This window comes from Neoarius graeffei, chromosome 23 (genome assembly GCF_027579695.1).
Source record: "Neoarius graeffei isolate fNeoGra1 chromosome 23, fNeoGra1.pri, whole genome shotgun sequence".
NCBI lineage: Eukaryota > Metazoa > Chordata > Actinopteri > Siluriformes > Ariidae > Neoarius > Neoarius graeffei.
This window is the reverse complement of record NC_083591.1, coordinates 36,977,308-36,995,138: the sequence shown is the minus strand read 5'-3', so window position 1 is coordinate 36,995,138 and position 17,831 is coordinate 36,977,308. Positions and strand designations below refer to the sequence as shown.

General features: G+C 41.7%; 1 protein-coding gene across 3 annotated transcripts in view; it reads left to right on the top strand.

Annotated features, from left to right (window-relative positions):
• Nucleotides 1-17,831, top strand: part of gpc5c (glypican 5c) — a 220,823-nt gene that overhangs the window by 133,846 nt on the left and 69,146 nt on the right. For all 3 annotated transcript variants that reach the window (XM_060906111.1, XM_060906113.1, XM_060906112.1), the window contains exons 4-6: nt 392-552; nt 3,526-3,585; nt 4,935-5,057. In XM_060906111.1, the coding sequence (XP_060762094.1) occupies nt 392-552; nt 3,526-3,585; nt 4,935-5,057 (344 nt within the window). The remainder of the gene's footprint in view (nt 1-391; nt 553-3,525; nt 3,586-4,934; nt 5,058-17,831) is intronic.

The window sequence follows — 17,831 nt, the reverse complement described above, 5'->3', positions numbered from 1 at the left end:
TCAGACTCGACTCGGATCAATAGTGGACTCGACTCAGGCTTGACTCGAAATTTTTTTGAATGACTGGGACTTGACTCAGACTTCAACACTGGGGACTTGAGCCTGGTCTTGGACTCGAGGTTTAGTGACCTGACTACAACACAGATAGATAGATAGATAGATCCACTTTCAGATCATTTGTATGGGCAGTAATTTGGTGTCTTTCAGTGAAATTGCAATATTATCTTTCAGCGCTCTGAATCTTTAAAGATAATTTTCTCTCTTTTTACTTTTGCAATAACCAAAAAGTTCCTAGGTTTTCCCAGGCTGCCAAACATATATCCTGTTAAGTACTGTAATATTGCAGTGTTCACCTAAATTTAATATCCTTCTCTCTGTTTCTTTTCCCCAGGTGGATAAAGTGTGTGGCCAGTCCGTGGCTGGGACCCAAAGTGTTCACCCCACCACTGATAAGATGATTCCCACAGTAACATATTTTGCTCCAGAACCCCCGACCAACCAGTCAGAGTCTAATGTCACGAAGCAGCTGGGAAGATTATCCCACCTACGCAGGTTAGACAGCCCTTATAAAGCCTTAGTTAGTCTTACATTGTCCATACTAATGCATATCTATTGATTTTAAGAAGCGCTACAGCGGCGTCGCTTTTATTTACTGTCAACTTTTTCCATATACACTCTCTAATTGGGACTAAGTATTAGGGCAAAATCAAGCAAATTAAAAATATCCCTTGGATGATTTTTGACTGCTTTTTTACCACTATAAATTATAGCTGGCAGCATTTTAGATCACAGAAATCTACCATTGATTAACAATATAAATTCATTCATTCATTTTTTTATGCCATTTATAGATTGTGAGTCAATCCCAGCTGACACTGGGTGAGAGGTAGGATACACACTGGACAGGTTGCCAATCTTTTGCTCAACTAACACAGAGAGACAGACAGCCATTTACACTTACATTCACACCTACGGTATGGGCAATTTAGAGTAGCCAGTTGTCCTAATCCACAAGTCTTTGGACCATTAAAGGAAACCAGAGCACCCAGAGGAATCCTACACAGGCACAAGGAGAACATGTAAACTCCATGCAGAAAGATCCTGGTTCACTGCTGAGTTCAAACCCAGAACCTGCTTGCTGTGTTGAAACAGTGCTAACCACTGCATCACCACACTGCCTGCATAATTCTAATTTTTTAACATAACCAGTTTTGGACCAAAATGAGATCTTACTTCAGGTTAATCAACAGCAACTGCACTTTATTGTTATTTTTTTCTTGTGATAGCAATATCTGTACCAGTCAGTGAATAAATATCTCATGGTGCTTGCTCACAGCGTTCTTCAGTATAAGTGATCTGGGAAATTTCTACCAAAGCCTTTGATATCTTACAAACACCAGACACGCATACAGTGGCAGTCTCTGTTAGAGTGGCAGTGCTACTGATCCATACTGCACCAAGCTGGCAGACAGTGTGTTGTACTTGGCACTGGGTCTCATTCAAAGCCTGAATGAAAGCATCAGCAGGAGATGGAAGAGGCACTTCCTGTCTGGATTCTTTTAATTCCTCTCAGTAGAAGCCAGTGAAAAACAGTTAGACCCATGAAGGGGGAAAAAAATACGCAAGCTTTGCAGTTGGCATTGATGTGCTGAAAATGCCAGAACTAAATAGCAAATAGAGTAAAAATGAACATGTCTATTTCATTTACTGTATTTACATTGACTGATTTAGCAGTTACTTTCATCAAAGGGCAGAATCCAACCTAAACATAATACAACCACTGCAAGTTTGGAGCAACTGACTAGAGAGCTGTACAACATAGCTGTAAGAAGAACAAACAAGCAAGTGAAACACAAAAGAAACACAGTGAGAGGGACAGCTAGTACCAGGAGATGAGAATGGATTTTAACCTTTAAGCCATATGTCAGACTGCAATGCCAAAACCTTGGCTAGATCCAGTAGGAGTTTGTTTTCATACAATTTAAAGTCTCCATTGCAAGATGTTTAGCTGGGCAGAGCAGATACTTTTCTTTGGAGATGAATGTGTGCGAAAATACAGTAACAAACAAAAGCAACTGATGTTTTACCAGTAAGTGAAAATAGAACGAAGCAAATTACAGCAAAAGTACAAACAAGATAAAATATAGTAGTAATATAATATGTAATATTTTTCAGAATATTTAAATAATATTGGCTGGTGTTGAGTGGTATATCAGATGTATTTCATTCAGCTAGCATGATATTGAAAGAATTGAAGACGATTTCAATATCATGCTAGCTGAATGGAATATATCTGATATACCATGAAAAAAAAGCCAGCCAGTGTTTTTATTATTATACATACACATTCCTTTCGGGTGTTCAACGCGTCATTCTCTTTCAAAATTCTCTCAAAATCTTCCGTACTGAACGAAGCAAACCTGGCGTCTATGTTTGTTTACAAATTGTCACAGTCACTCACAGAGGTTTTACATTTCTGATGTGTCTCTTTTCCAGCTTTTCGATATCCGTTGGTATGTTTTTCTCTTGTAAATATACGTGAAGAATATCTAATGAAGTTTTGATAGCCTTTCAGATGTTCAATGTGTTTTTCTCTTTCCCGGTGAACAAAGAAATGCCTCTGTGCATACGCAGCAGAAAACTTTCTCAGTGGATATTCACATCAGCTCTGACGTGTGACGTCATGTTGTCTTGACAACCATGCAATATCATAAACCATATTCAACGATCATTCTCCATTGGGTAGAGTGACGTAATACATGTAGGATAAGTGATATGATAATATTGCATGCTATCAAATCAAATGAATGAAACCTGCTAGAAGGGAATAGAATACATGTTTTGATTCCATCAAAAAAGTGTCCTGTATGTATAATTAACAATTATTCGCCGGAGGTGAAATGAATATCGGTGAATAATAACCGAGACGAAGTAGAAGTCTTTTTTTTTTAATTTTCCAAGATTTATTATCATAGCATTTTTCACAAATTGCTATTGTCATTTTGCTGGTTTGTTGACATTCTAAGCAGAAATGATTTTGTCTGACATTTTGTATGAAGTTTTTATTTATTGAACTTGCAAATAAAAAAAAAATTGCTCTGTTTCTCAAAATCCAGTGAATGTGCATAGAATAAAACAGTTATTTCACTCAATCTGGTCATACATGGCTTATAGTCAGCTCAGCGCTACATGACTCGTCGGCTATCAGCTCATGTATGACTCGATTTTGTAGAATAACTGTGAAATGGTCACATACTGATCAGTTCAACAGCAGCAAAAGGAAAAAGTGAACACAAGAGAACACCCTAAGAGATGTCAAGCATGGTTGTTTTACAGTGCAACCTGTCATGATAGGTTTGAATTTGCATGTGCATGTCTGACTTTCACAGGATCATGATTTTTTTTTACCCCTTTCCCTCCTCTTTCCTCTATTCTGTGACTTTTTTTTTCCCACAACTCATCCTCTTCCTGCTTGCCTCATCCTCCCCTGGACCTCTCCATAAACTTGTGTGGCGGGCTGATCAGCTCACTCCCTCTGAAACCCAGGAAACACAGTAAAGATAGAAGTCTAAAACAGATTTCTTGGTAAGCGCGTGTGCGCACACACACACACACACACACACACACACACACACACTGACAATTACAATCTAATTTATCCCCTTCCTTTATATGGTGTATTGTATTTTGCATGCATCCATTTTAAATAAGTAGTGACGTTTGTTTATTAGTGCTGCCTGTATTAAATCAGTTACCACCCACTCACCTCTGGACATCACATGATTGTAGTATGATGTCACAACTCATCCGTTATTCGGCATGTGAGTCACTCATTTTTCAGAGCCCTCTAATGATTGACAGATTCTCCTGTTGCATAATCCTCATATGAAGAAGTTGGGTGTAAATGTGTTTCTTTCAGTTCTAGTTTGACTTCTGATTTTCTTCTAGCATTATGCCAGTGGAAGGGCATCACAAGGATAGCAAGACAAATGTGTTTGTGTGTGAGTGTGTTTATTCTAGTCTAAGATGTATGTATTGTTTTCTTTTTTTTAATACAGTTTTGATTGTAGATTGTTTAGCTCTAATTTCCAATTCTGATGATAGATCTGTTAATGGTCTTGCGCCTTCCTACCTACAAGAGCTTTTGGCAGTGTGTAGACCTAGAAGAACCTTACGTTCCTCTACTTCTGCTATCCGGCTTGTCCCAGTCTCCCACAGACTCAACAATTATGGTTTTAGGTCTTTTTCTTCACGTGCTCCGTTTCTTTGGAATAAATTGCCTGACCATGTGTGCATTTCTGAGAATGTTAATGTTTTCAAAGCCAGACTTAAGACACGTCTTTTTAGGCTCGCTTTTAATCTATAGCTGTTTAGTCTTTAGTTATTAGCCTTTTTAATTAGTTTTTGATTAGTTATTGAATTATTATTTACTAGTTTGTGATTGTAAAACACTTAAAGCATATTTGTATAAGTGCTAAATAAATTGTATATTATTATTATTATTATTATTATTTTAGACAGTTTTGAATTTTAGCTTACATCAGCCTATACACTTGTCACTTTTCATTTCAAGACATCAACCTGCAGAATACAAGAACTTTGATTAGGATTGAAATATGCCTTTCTATAAAAAAAAAAAAAAAACACAAATCTGAATGCAGGAGGCCCGAATTTTCCACAATTTCATATACATGGTCAAATATAAACTTTTTTTTTTAAATTTCAGTCTCTTTGGTAAATACATTTTACAATCACAGTTCTGTGAAACAATACTTTTGTTTAATAATTATATGTGTGCATGTATTGATTTGGAAATGTATATCTGACCTTATATGTAATCCCACTGTTCTTCTAATATTTTATCCTGCTCTTTATTTTGTTCATTCTCTCTCTCCCCCCTGTGTGTCCACCTTTGTTGTATGAATCTCCTTCAGGCAGTTCATGAAGTATATTGCACGCTACAAGGCATTTTTTGTGGCGTTACCAGATATGCTGTGTGAAGGAGAGGTTGTGCGAGATGAACCCACCTGCTGGAGTGGAAATGATGTGGTGGAGAGGTGAGTCTCATCTGCTGAATTCTATTCTGCTTTCACTCACAAACATCTATTGTTTGCAGAGAAGCAACTGTTATAATATTTGTGGATTTAAATTTAATTGAATCTACAGAAACATAAAATAAGACAGGGAAGGATAGAGAGGGATAGATCGATCAGAATAGATGAAGAAGATGAGAGGTAGAGAATATAGGTAGCAGTAAACTAGAAAAGCACTCAGAGAACACAGACCTCCGCCAAGAATCCTTTAAAAAAATCCAGGATCCAGAAGGTGATCCGGATCACCGCCAAAATTTAATGGATTGTTACTTGTGCCCAGTCACACCTCTGGAAAAAATTTCAGAGCAATGCGTTCATAACTTTTTCCGTAATGTTGCTAACAGACAAACCAACAAACAAACCAATGCTACCGAAAACATAACCTCCTTGGCGGAGGTAAATATACAGTATGATTTGGAAGAATATATGGGATGATTAAAGGTACCGGTAGACTGCCTTTCAGATTTTTCATGTTTAGGTCATAAAAAGAATTTTCCCTGACCCTCAATTATTTTTTTAGTGGACCGAAAGTTACTCAATTTGAATCACAGACTTCCAATTTTATGACCTTTTTTCCCTAAAAGAACAATTAATGAATTTAGAGCCCCGTGGCCCTAAATTCTCCGCCATTTTTTTCTTGCTTCACCATGACCTCATTCAAGATACTACGTCATGCATGACGTGGTGGGGTTTCCTTGTTCGCTCAAGTCATTGTGGGATACAAATTTGAAACAGGAGAGAACAATGGTGGACGTGAGTGTATGAATGAAACATGAAAGATTGACTACAGTAATGGAAAGTGAGAAGAAAATACATTATATTGCGAAGGAAAGGAAACGCTGGACCAAACTAATAAATATCGGCCGTCAGCGAGCACCTCGGTGTGATCAGCTGTTCATTTAGCGACAGAATGAAGTAACTGTCAGTGCATGGTCAAAGGTAAACCTGTAGATGGCAGTAATGCAACACTGGATGCCAGCTGCTGTAAAACCCGAAAGATGAAGATGACGACTCAGGTAAGCGTGTGTATACGCTTACGGACTTCCTCTGCCTGCTTGGCTGTGCAAAGTGAGCGATTTCATGCACAGTATTTGCTCGGGAATACCATCAAATTAAATAACTTCCCAGCCACAGAATGGCCTGTTTTTTTTTTTTGTTTGTTTTTTTTAAAGATATTATAAAAATAAACATATCACAATGACGAAATATCAGAGGGAACTAAATTTTACCAATTTCATGAAATCGAAAGGCTGTCTTGCTTTAAAGTAGAGAACAATGTGAGATTAAAAGAGGAGCAAGTATGAAGGGAAAGACTATGCATTTTTTGAATGTATATGCATATTCAACATTGTGTGTGTGTGGAGGGAGGGCTGTGTGTGTGGCTGTATATGTCTGTGGGGAAGTTTGTCTTGGCTACTCCTGTAAGTATGCACTTGACTGTTTCACTCAGTGGATTATAGATAGAACGAAGGAATGCAATGTGTATTATGAGAGAATTATCTCTCTCGCCTGGAGCCTCACTATTAATTGCTTTATAATGACTTCTGGAGGCTTCGCTGCTGGAGATGTTTACTTTAGGTTTTGTTGCCTGGTTTTAATCTTAGCAACTATGAACCATGAGTCTAAAATACACATAAATTTAACATACTTATTTGCAACACTTAAAACTAAATGACAGACAGTTTAGTTGGCATTACATCACAGCACTCCGAATGGTGTTAAGTGGATGTACAGTATGTATGTATGTATGTATGAATAGACTGGATGGATGGATGGATGTGGTTATTTATTTTATAAATGCAGCCTTTTTTTCCTCATGAAAACTATTGAACCACTATTCCACCAAAGCAAAGTGCCAGATATCACATATTGAGCCAGATATTCTCTTTATTCTAACCGCCACACCCATCATGATTGCATAAAAATATACTTTCAATTCACAATGCTAAAATGAGATTATATAAGATAATTGTTTACACCTTTCACTTGCCAATTTCTGGAGCATACAATTAACAGTTATTCCACGAAATTGAGTCGTACATGAGCTGATAGCTGATGAGGCGCGTAGCACCGAGTTGACTATAAGTCATGTACGACGAGACTGAGTGAATTAACAGTTTTATTCTATCCACATTCACTGGATTTTGAGAAACACAGCATTTTTATTTTTTATTTTTTGCAAATTCAATAAATAAAAACTTTATACAAACCATCGAACAAAATCATTTCCTCATAGAGTATAAACAAACCGTCAACATGACAGGAGCAATTTGTGAAAAATGCAACAATAATAATTATTGAAAAATTAAAAAAAGATATATATGTTGTTGGGTGGCACGGTGGTGTAGTGGTTAGCACTGTCGCCTCACAGCAAGAAGGTCCTGGGTTCGAGCCCCGGGGCCGGCGAGGGCCTTTCTGTGTGGAGTTTGCATGTTCTCCCTGTGTCCGCGTGGGTTTCCTCCGGGTGCTCTGGTTTCCCCCACAGTCCAAAGACATGCAGGTTAGGTTGACTGGTGACTCTAAATTGACCGTAGGTGTGAATGTGAGTGTGAATGGTTGTCTGTGTCTATGTGTCAGCCCTGTGATGACCTGGCGACTTGTCCAGGGTGTACCCCGCCTTTCGCCCGTAGTCAGCTGGGATAGGCTCCAGCTTGCCTGCGACCCTGTAGAAGGATAAAGCGGCTAGAGATAATGAGATGAGATATATATGTTGTTTACCAGCTGGGAGGTCCGTATCGTGAAATACCATGACCGAGGTCTTGAAAGTACTGAGCGAGGCCCTCTGGGCCGAGGTCAGTATTTAAGGCCAAGGTCACAGTATTTCACCATACAGACCGACCTTAAGCTGGTAAATAATATATTTATTCTTTTCTTTACCAAATTGTAACAGAAAACGAGAGCGCCCGAAAGGGAAAACCGAGCTGAGGCGAGCCGCCATTTTGAATCCTCATTCACGGCTGTAATGCAAATTGCTTCCTCCTCGGTATACAAGTGCACTTCCATGGCAGGAAAAAAAACTACATTTTGCCGCCTATGTAGTCCCCTATTTATACAAAATTGAGTCATTCAGGATGCAGCCATGTTTTTGCTCAGCATTAGCAAATTAGAGGTTTTTAGCTTTCTCCTGAAATGTTTTCTTTTATTTTGTCTTCCTCGGGGTAGTAAAACTCGCTTTTGCTGTGAGCACTGTTGTTATCGCTATCCATGATGTAAAATTAATGCTATTTTGAATCCTCATTCACGGCTGTAATGCAAATGGCTTCCTCCTCGGTATACAAGTGCACTTCCATGGCAGGAAAAAAAAACATTTTGCCGCCTATGCAGTCCCCTATTTATACAAAATTGAGTCATTCAGGATTCAGCTATGTTTTTGCTTGGCGTCAGCAAGTTACAGGTTTTTAGCTTTCTCCTGAAATGTTTTTTTTTTTTATTTCTTCTTCCTCAGGGTAGTAAAACTCTCTTTCGCTGTGAAGGCTGTTGTTATCGCTATCCATGATGTAAAATTAATGCTATTCTCCTGAGAAATGTGAAAATAAATGTTGACGAAAATTGCTACTATGTTTGTTGTTGTTGTGAACAAGCGAATCGCCAGAGGTCCGTAACTGGGGTCTGTAACCGGGGTCCGTACCATAGGATACGGACCCACTCGCCAGCCAATCAGAGCGCAGGATTTGATGGAAACCGGACCATGAAAAAAATAAATGTTCTTATTATCAAATACTTTTATTCCATATTTTGTTGCTTTTTTGTGTTTTGTTTGCGATTAGAGGTTTTATTTCATCCTCAGGTAGTTCAGCAACATGCGCTGCCATTTTGTTTTTCTCTACTGATGGCATATGAGCTGATATCCTAGTAGTAGAGTAGCCAATCAGAGTGTGTGATTGCTCATATCCAGTGACTGTGGCTCAAATAATAGGCTTTTTTTTCCTTCGTATGATCACATATTGCTTTGCATATAATTTAAATATTTTCAGAAATCCACATTTTGAATTTTTATGATCCATTGTTTTAATTATTGTTGGTAATGCATGTGTATTGAAATACCCACACTTTAACAATGTGGTGTGTGTCCTAAAAGTGATATTAGGCTACATGCAATTAGTTGGTTCGCAACAGGCAATAAAAAGATAAGCTTTTTCTTTGGCTGAATTACAAATTATGTTCTATTCAACAAATGGTGCACTACAAGGGTCTTACAGTGCCTTTATGTTATACCATATGTAGTGCAAAATGTGAACAGAAAGCTGAATTATTTCACCTACCTGTGTGAATTACGTCTTTTTAAATAAGTGTTAAAACCCTGAGAAACTATCAAATCTATCAAAGATATGATATTGCTTCATGCTTTTAGGAAATACAGAGATGTTATTCTGATAATGTTTGATCTGTCTGTGGTACTAGATTCATGAGGATTCAAGCTCATTCCATACTCATTCCAGTACTCATACTGTACCTTAAGATTTAATGTCTGGTTTGAATGTTAAGACACCACGTTTTCACTGTTTATAAAACTTCTGAAAGCTGTGTTTTAATGCTTTCAAGTGGAGTCTTGAGCTGGATGTGGGCCTCCATCATCCTTGATCTTATGCTGTTGGGTCAAATACTTGTCTGCTTCCTAAATGTCTGGCTTTGCTTCTTAAAAAGAACCCGGTGATCATGAAAACACTTTCGTGATCCCTATCTTAGGCTTTTTTAGCTGTGTTTGTTATACCATTTATACCCAAATTATTATTTTCTGAAAAAAAAAACCAGTCCCATTTTGAGCCTATTTCCATGGTAGCACCAAACAACCTTAGCAAATAACGATGCAAACTTCACTTTTCATCATTGTCACTAAACAGAGAGAGGGGGTGGTGGTAATGCTGAACATGTACAAATGATGTCATATAAGCATTCCACGAGCCCATGTTTATAATTTTTCGTGCATACAGAGATTTTGGAGATAGATTAGCGAGACAGGAATCTAATGCAAGAATAATTCCAATTGTTTAATCAGGATTAAGTTGTAAGAAAAGCTATGTGCCTCAACCCAACCCCTCACCATGACCTCTTCACCTATTGTACAGTTTCAAGCATTGACTTGTGATTATTCTTACCTATTTTCCACAGTGAAGAGGATTTTAATGCAGTCATTTAAGATCATTTAAGATATTATTTTTGTCTGTATGTCTTTTTTGTTAAACTTGTATTGTACAATTATTCAAGTCGGAAACAATAACACATTTCTGCAAATGTAAAATTATATTGCAGGCATTTAGCAGACACTCTTATCCAAAGCAACAGACAACATACTTAGAGCAGCCTAGGAAGCAGTTAGGAGCCTTGCTCAAGGGCACTTCAGCCATTCCTGCTGGTCCAGGGACTCAAACCAGTGACCTTTTGGTCCCAAAGCTGTTTCATTAACCATTAGACCATGGTTTCCCCTTTCATTGCAAAGACTAATTCATTAATTTTGCAGGTATATTTATAACCTCTGCTTTCGTGGAGGAGGTTGTTTTCGCCTCTGTTTGTTTGTTTGTTCATTCCCAGCATAACTCAATACGTAGTGAACAGCTTTTGATGAAATTTTGAGGAAAGGTGGGCCATGGGCCAAGGAACAATTGATTAGATTTTGATGCAAATACAGATATGTATGTGGATCCAGTATTTTCTTTTGCCTTTTCCCAATGTGACTTAAAATCTAGTGAACATATTTTGATGAAATTTTGAGGAAAGGTGAACCATAGGCCAAGGAACAATTGATTAGATTTTGATGCAAATACAGATGTAAACATCTGGCTATTCTAATATGTCGCTTAGCGGAGGTATGGACTCCACCGAATGCCCTTCTAGTTGAATATGCTTTACTGCTAGCATAAAGAGTCAAGTCCCTTCCATGTCAGGACCTGGTCTTCCCAAGCAGTCTCCTGTCCCAGTACTAACCAGCTTTGAGGCGCATGGATGCAGCGCCAATCTCCGTGTCCATAGCCCTCGGCCTCTCACCTATTGAGGTATTTCACCCACGTGACCAAGTCATGTGATGCTGCCATTTTGGACGGCACGGCTCGAATCAGTTTGAATGCGAGGAAGGCGATAAACGAAAAACATAAAAGAAAAAGGAGCGAGATGCAGAAAACACCTTCACTATCCAGCGACGTAGGGCATTTACAGGGCGAGCAGAGGGAGAGGTATTTGCAAAAATTGAGGTTAGCAGGCTTAGAGAACGACGTTTACCTGCTTCCACCAGGATTGCTCACTGACGTACGGAAGTACACGAAGCCCTCGTCTTTACCTGACTTCGGCCCACATGATCTGTATACCTATGTCGTTAAAAACCCATCGCCATACACAGGTATTGATCTGAAAGCGTATAAGAGTTTGGATGCCTAAAAATATTTTGTGTCAGGCTGGGTAACATGCCTACATCAGTGGGTCGTCCCTGGAGCCGGTGGTCGCCATCTTATTACAGCTAAGGTTTGTTCACATTTTCATTTACTTTCGGTCCTCAGGATAAACAAAATGTTATTAAACGTCATTGAAATAACTTCTTAGTCTGTTGAGACATGGCCCGTTATAAATTTGCTGTTACCAGGCAAAGACCAAGAACTGTATTATTAGGGTCAGTGTAGTTGTAGCAGTGCACTAGCAGCTAGCTGTTAGTACTAGCTAATGTCAACAACAGTAGCTGGTATGTTACTGTAGCAATGTTTACGTTCAGTCATTTGGATGACTGTAAAGTTTTTCCTTTACTGGATTTACTAGTTTACTGAGCTAGCGCGCTCGGGCAAGCTGGGAGCTAGCACGCGCTAGCCTGCCGGCGGCCGGCACGCGCTAGCTCCCCGGCGGCCGGCGCGCGCTAGCTCCCCGGCGGCCGGCGCGCGCTAGCTCCCCGGCGGCCGGCGCGCGCTAGCTCCCCGGCGGCCGGCGCGCGCTAGCTCAGTAAACTAGTAAATCCAGTAAAGGAAAAATTTGAGACTGAAAGGTTTTAACAGTCATCCAAATGACTGAACATAAACATTGCTACAGTAACATACTAGCTACTGTTGTTGACATTAGCTAGCTTGACGTTCAAAATGGCGGACACCGGGGCGTCATGTGACCCTGTGACGTCAGGTGAAATACCTCAATACAGCTAGGGTTACAGTGGGGGGCTAGTCCTCTGGTAACCATGAGAGTTTGACTTCCCTACTCACATCTGTATTGCAGTGTGCCTTGCCAGATGGCAGTAGGTACCATTTTTATGATGGTCTTTGGTATGACCCGACCATGAGTAGAACTCGCGATCTCCCAGTCGAGAAGCAGGCATGCTCTAGACCAGCTTGCGGTTAGCATAAAGAGAGATGGGGGAAAAAGGGAGGGGGGATTATTAATCCCCTATTACACCTGGAGGATGCTGGAAGCACTGTGAGGGTCATGTTTATTGACTTCTCCAGTGCTTTCAACACGATTCAGCCATCTTTGCTCAGGGGGAAGCTGGAAGGAGCTGGAGTTGACTGTCACCTGGCTGCATGGACCACTGACTACCTCAGTGTTTCTCAACCTTTTTTCAGTCACGGCACCCTTCAGAAGCATGCAAATTCTCAAGGCACCCCCATATAAAATATACGCAGTCACGCTGATCATACGCTGACCCCAGCAGTGACGTTGTGACATGGGAAAGGGGGCCATGAGACAAATTTTGATGATGCATGAGGCGGCGATGACCTGCATTAGTGTAACTATCGCTTTTTGGAATTTTAATTCATTTTATTTATTTCAATGTTAGAATATAGAATTTTTTGACGGCACCCCTAACAAAGCCAGACGGCACCCCAAGGTGCCGCGGCACCCCGGTTGGGAAAGGCTGGACTACCTCACGAACAGACCACAGTATGTCAGACTTCATGACTGTGTGTCTGACGTAGTAGTCTGCAGCACAGGAGCCCCCCGCCCCCCCCCCCCCCCCCAGGGTACACTACTCTCCCCCTTCCTCTTTACCCTGTACACCTCAGACTTCAGATATAACACACACACACCTGCCATCTCCAGAGGTTCTCCAATGGTACAGCCATTGTTGGATGTGTGTCAGAGGGGAATGAATAGGAATACATGGCGGTCATCAATGACTTTGTCAAGTGGTGTGGAAAAACAACCTCCACATCAACACCAGGAAGACAAGAGAGTTGCTGATCGAGTTCCACAGGAAAGCACCACAGAGTACATTTTGTCATTTATTGGTTACTTTACACACACATTCCATCCTCGTTATTTATGTTATGCTGTGCAATAACATTCACTACCTGGTGCAATATTTCTATTTCAGTTGCCAGTATTTTATTAGTGCAATCTTTCTACTTCAGGTGAAGTACTACTCTTATTTAAGTTCCATTCTTATTTTGTTTGTGTATATTACATACATGGCCCATGTTTTTACTTTTTTTAGCTTTTTTTTTTTATACATAGATTTGTGCATGGGGGCGGCACGGTGGTGTAGTGGTTAGCGCTGTCGTCTCACAGCAAGAAGGTCCGGGTTCGAGCCCCGTGGCCAGCGAGGGCCTTTCTGTGTGGAGTTTGCATGTTCTCCCCGTGTACACGTGGGTTTCCTCCAGGTGCTCCGGTTTCCCCCACAGTCCAAAGACATGCAGGTTAGGTTAACTGGTGACTCTAAATTGACTGTAGGTGTGAATGTGAATGGTTGTCTGTGTCTATGTGTCAGTCCTGTGATGACCTGGGGACTTGTCCAGGGTGTACACTGCCTTTCGCCCGTAGTCAGCTGGGATAGGCTCCAGCTTGCCTGCGACCCTGTAGAACAGGATAAAGCGGCTAGAGATAATGAGATGAGATTTATACATAGATTTATACATTGGTGGCACGGTGGTGTAGTGGTTAGCGCTGTAGGCTCACAGCAAGAAGGTCCTGGGTTTGAGGCCAGCAGCTGACGAGGGCCTTTCTGTGTGGAGTTTACGTGTTCTCCTCGTGGGTTTTCTCTGGGTGCTCCGTTTTCCCCCACAGTCCAAAGACATGCAGGTTAGGCTAACTGGTGGCTCTAAATTGACTGTAGGTGTGAATGGTTGTTTGTCTCTATGTGTTAGCCCTGCGATGACCTGGCGACTTGTCTAGGGTGTACACCGCCTCTCACCCATAGTCAGCTGGGATAGCCTCCAGCTTGCCTGCAACCCTGTACAGGATAAGTGGCTACAGATAATGGATGGATGGAGACTTATAATTTTTTCCTATTGTTTTTTTTTAAATACTTTTATTGCACTCTATTTTTTGTTACTCTCTATTCCTGACTCTTTCTACAGTATCTGTGAGCTGCTGGATAAATTTCCCCACTGAGGGATGAATAAAGTTTATCTTAAATAATGTAATGCTTAAAAGTAGTGTATCATGCAAATAAGGTCAATTGAACTGAACTAAAACTCCAGTTTATGAAGTGTGGGCTTGTGTCACAGAACAGACAGGAGAGAAGATCAAATGCACTCAAACCACAGTTTATTAATAATAGGGGAAAGGGGAGTTGGAAGAATGTGTGAAGTCCAGTAGCAGGAGAACTGAGAGGCAGGGATGACGTCTGAGGTCTCCTATCCAAGGCTGGTGGTGACATCTGAGGTCTCCCATCCAAGTACTGACCAGGCCTGACCCTGCTTAACTTCAGAGATGAGACAGGACCAGGCATAGTCAGAGAGGTGTGACTGTAGGGCTGAATGAGCTGGAGCTCTGGTGAAGGTACAGGAGGAGCAGGCAAGAGGCAGAGTCAACAGAACAGAAGGCAGATCAGGTTACTGGGGCTGGAGAGCAGACAGAGTCAGACAGAACAGGAAATCTTCAGGATTCAGAGTAGTAGGAACACAGAGCAGGTTATCAGGCTGAGAGTTGCAGACGATCTGACACAGGAGCTATGAAGAACTGCAGCTTAAATACACCCAGGGGGAAGCAGGTGATCGGCAACAGCCAATGACAGTCACTGAAAGTTAATAAGAAGAAGTGAGTGCGGGCGTGGCCAGTAATGCTGAGTGGAGATGTTACCTGAAGAGAGAGCCCACAGGTAGGACCATGACAGAACCCCCCCCCCCCCCCCCCAAGGGATGGCCCCAGCAGTCCCTAGCCACAGATCACCAAAGACGGGCGGGAGGAGGGGGAATACCGGTGGAGGGTTAGAACTCCTCAGACCGGTCAGTGTCCATAGCCTCCGCACCCTCTTCACAGTCAGAAGAATCGTCATCCCAGGACCCCCACCCAGGATTTGGTTCGGTGTCAGGCTCAGGCATTGGAGCAGGGTCCGGGAGTGGATCCGCACGGTGAGAACCCCTACGTCGGCCCCGTCGGATGGAGGGCCGGTCGGGGTGTAGCCGATGGAAGTCAGCGATGAGGGCCGGGTCCAGAATCCTTCCCGCAGGAACCCACATCCTCTCCTCAGGACCATCGCCCTCCCAATCCACCAGGTATTGGGGGCCCCTACCCCTGCGTCGTGACTTCAGCAGTCACCGGACGGAGTAGACCGGGCCACTGTCGATGAGACGAGGAGGAGGAGGTGCAGCTGGGACCAGCGGGCTCTCGTGTACTGGCTTGATCTTAGAGACGTGGAAGGTGGGGTGCACTCTCATGGACTTGGGCAGTCGGAGCCGGACAGCAGACTGGCTGATTATCCTCTGGACAGGGAATGGTCCAACGAACCGAGGTGCTAGCTTACGAGACTCCACCTGGAGGGGCAGGTCCTTGGAGGGGGCAGAGCTGGCAGGTGGAGTACGGGGGTTTAGAGTGGTGGCCCATAAGCAGGTCCAGTGGCAGTCCTTGCCCCATTCTCTTATCGTGCCAGTGGCCCAGTTGAGGTGAGGACTGTGTTGGCAGAGCCATGGATAGCCCAGGATGAGAGGTTGGTCGGGGGAACAGAGCAGGTGAAACTGAATGGTTTCGTGGTGGTTGCCTGACAGAGTCATCGGAACAGGGGCAGTGAGGCGGGCAACGGTGCCAAGAAGATGGCCATCCAGTGCCCTGGCTGGAATGGGAGAGGATAAGTGAAGGCTTTGCAGACCCAACTGGCGCGCAAGCTCGGTGTCCATGATGTTAGCCTCGGCGCCAGAGTCGACCAGGGCGGGCAGGGTGTGGGTGGGATCCAACAGACAAAGACGAACTTGGAGCATAGGTTTCTGGCTGGTGGAGGACTGGATGATCATTGAGCCCAGCCGGACCCCTCCCATGTCCAGTGAGCTTGTCGCTTTTACTGGGCAAGAGGCAGCATGGTCACCATAGTCTGACTAGAGAAAAGAAAGTGGAAACTACACATAAATCTCATATTTATCTTCCTCTGCGAATGCTGAATATATTATTCTTTCTGTATAATTGTGTTTGTCTATCTAGGATGTGTCTGGACCATGTAACTCCATGCAATTGGCCTGTTGTCAAGATGAAACAAGTTTCTCTGCAGTCTCATGTGGGTTATTTCTGATTTATACAGTATACAACACAAGTCAGAACACGCCTATGCAATATCACTTCAATTCAAATGATTCAAAATTGTATCACCTTTCAATAATAGCATTATTTCTCAGTTGACAAGTCAAGTATTTCCTCTTATGAACAATCAAAAACAAATCTTTCAGAAAGACTATATTGGAAATACAGGCCTTAAAGTAGAAACTCTATGCAACAAAAGTGAATATACCTGTAACCAGTGACATACAAGTTAGAAAACCTGTGATCACTGAAACATGGTTAGAAAATGACCAGAACTTAATTTTGGACCTATGAGGTTTGTCTATCTGCATCATGGCTTCACATGGAAAGGGAATTGAAAAATCTGATTGTGATGCTTCACAAAGATGGACAAGGATACAGGAAGATCAGTGATCAACTTAAAAAATCAGTTGAAACACAGTTGCAGCAGTAATCAGGAGATCTGGAATGAGCTATAGTGCCACTAATGAGAGCCACAGTGGTCGTCCTCCTCAAAGGTGGGAGTGTGATGATGTAGGGCTGCATGAGTGTAAAAGGTGCTGGGGAGATGACATTTATAAATGGCACCAAGAATGCCTGTGGATATATCAAAATACTGGCTGACAAGATGACACCAAGTCTCCTGAAGCTTGGCAGAATAGGAATATTCCAGCATGATAATGATCCAAAGTGCACTGCCAAAATCATGCAAGATTTTCTAAAGAAGAAAAACCTGTGACCTGGCCAAGTCTGTCACCTAACTGAATCCAAGAGTAGACCTTTGGGATATTTTAAAGAGAAAGAAAGAGCAGCACAACTGCTCCAGCACAGAGCAGCTGAAAAAAAAAAAGTCTCTGAAGAATGGCAGAACACCTCTCCAGAAATGTGTACAACAAAGGAAGATTGAGTCTGTCATCAAAAATAAAGATGCATATGCAAAGTATAAAAAAAAAAAAAGATTTGTATCTTACAACACCAATTCCAAAAAAGTTGGGACACTGTGTAAATCATAAATAAAAACAGAACGTGAAGATGTGCAAATCATGGAAACCCTATATTTCATTGAAAATAGTACAAAGACAATATATCAAATGTTGAAGCTGAGAAATTTTATTGTTTTTTGAAAAAATATATTCTCATTTTGAATTCGATGTCAGCAACACATTTCAGAAAAGTTGGGACGGGAACAAAAAACTGAAAAAAGTTGCATAATGCTAAAAAAAAATACTAATTTGGTTAACTGGCAACAGGTCAGTAACATGATTGGGTATAAAAAGAGCATCCCAGAAAGGCTGAGTCTCTCAGAAGTGAAGATGGGGAGGGGTTCACTGCTCTGTGAAAGAC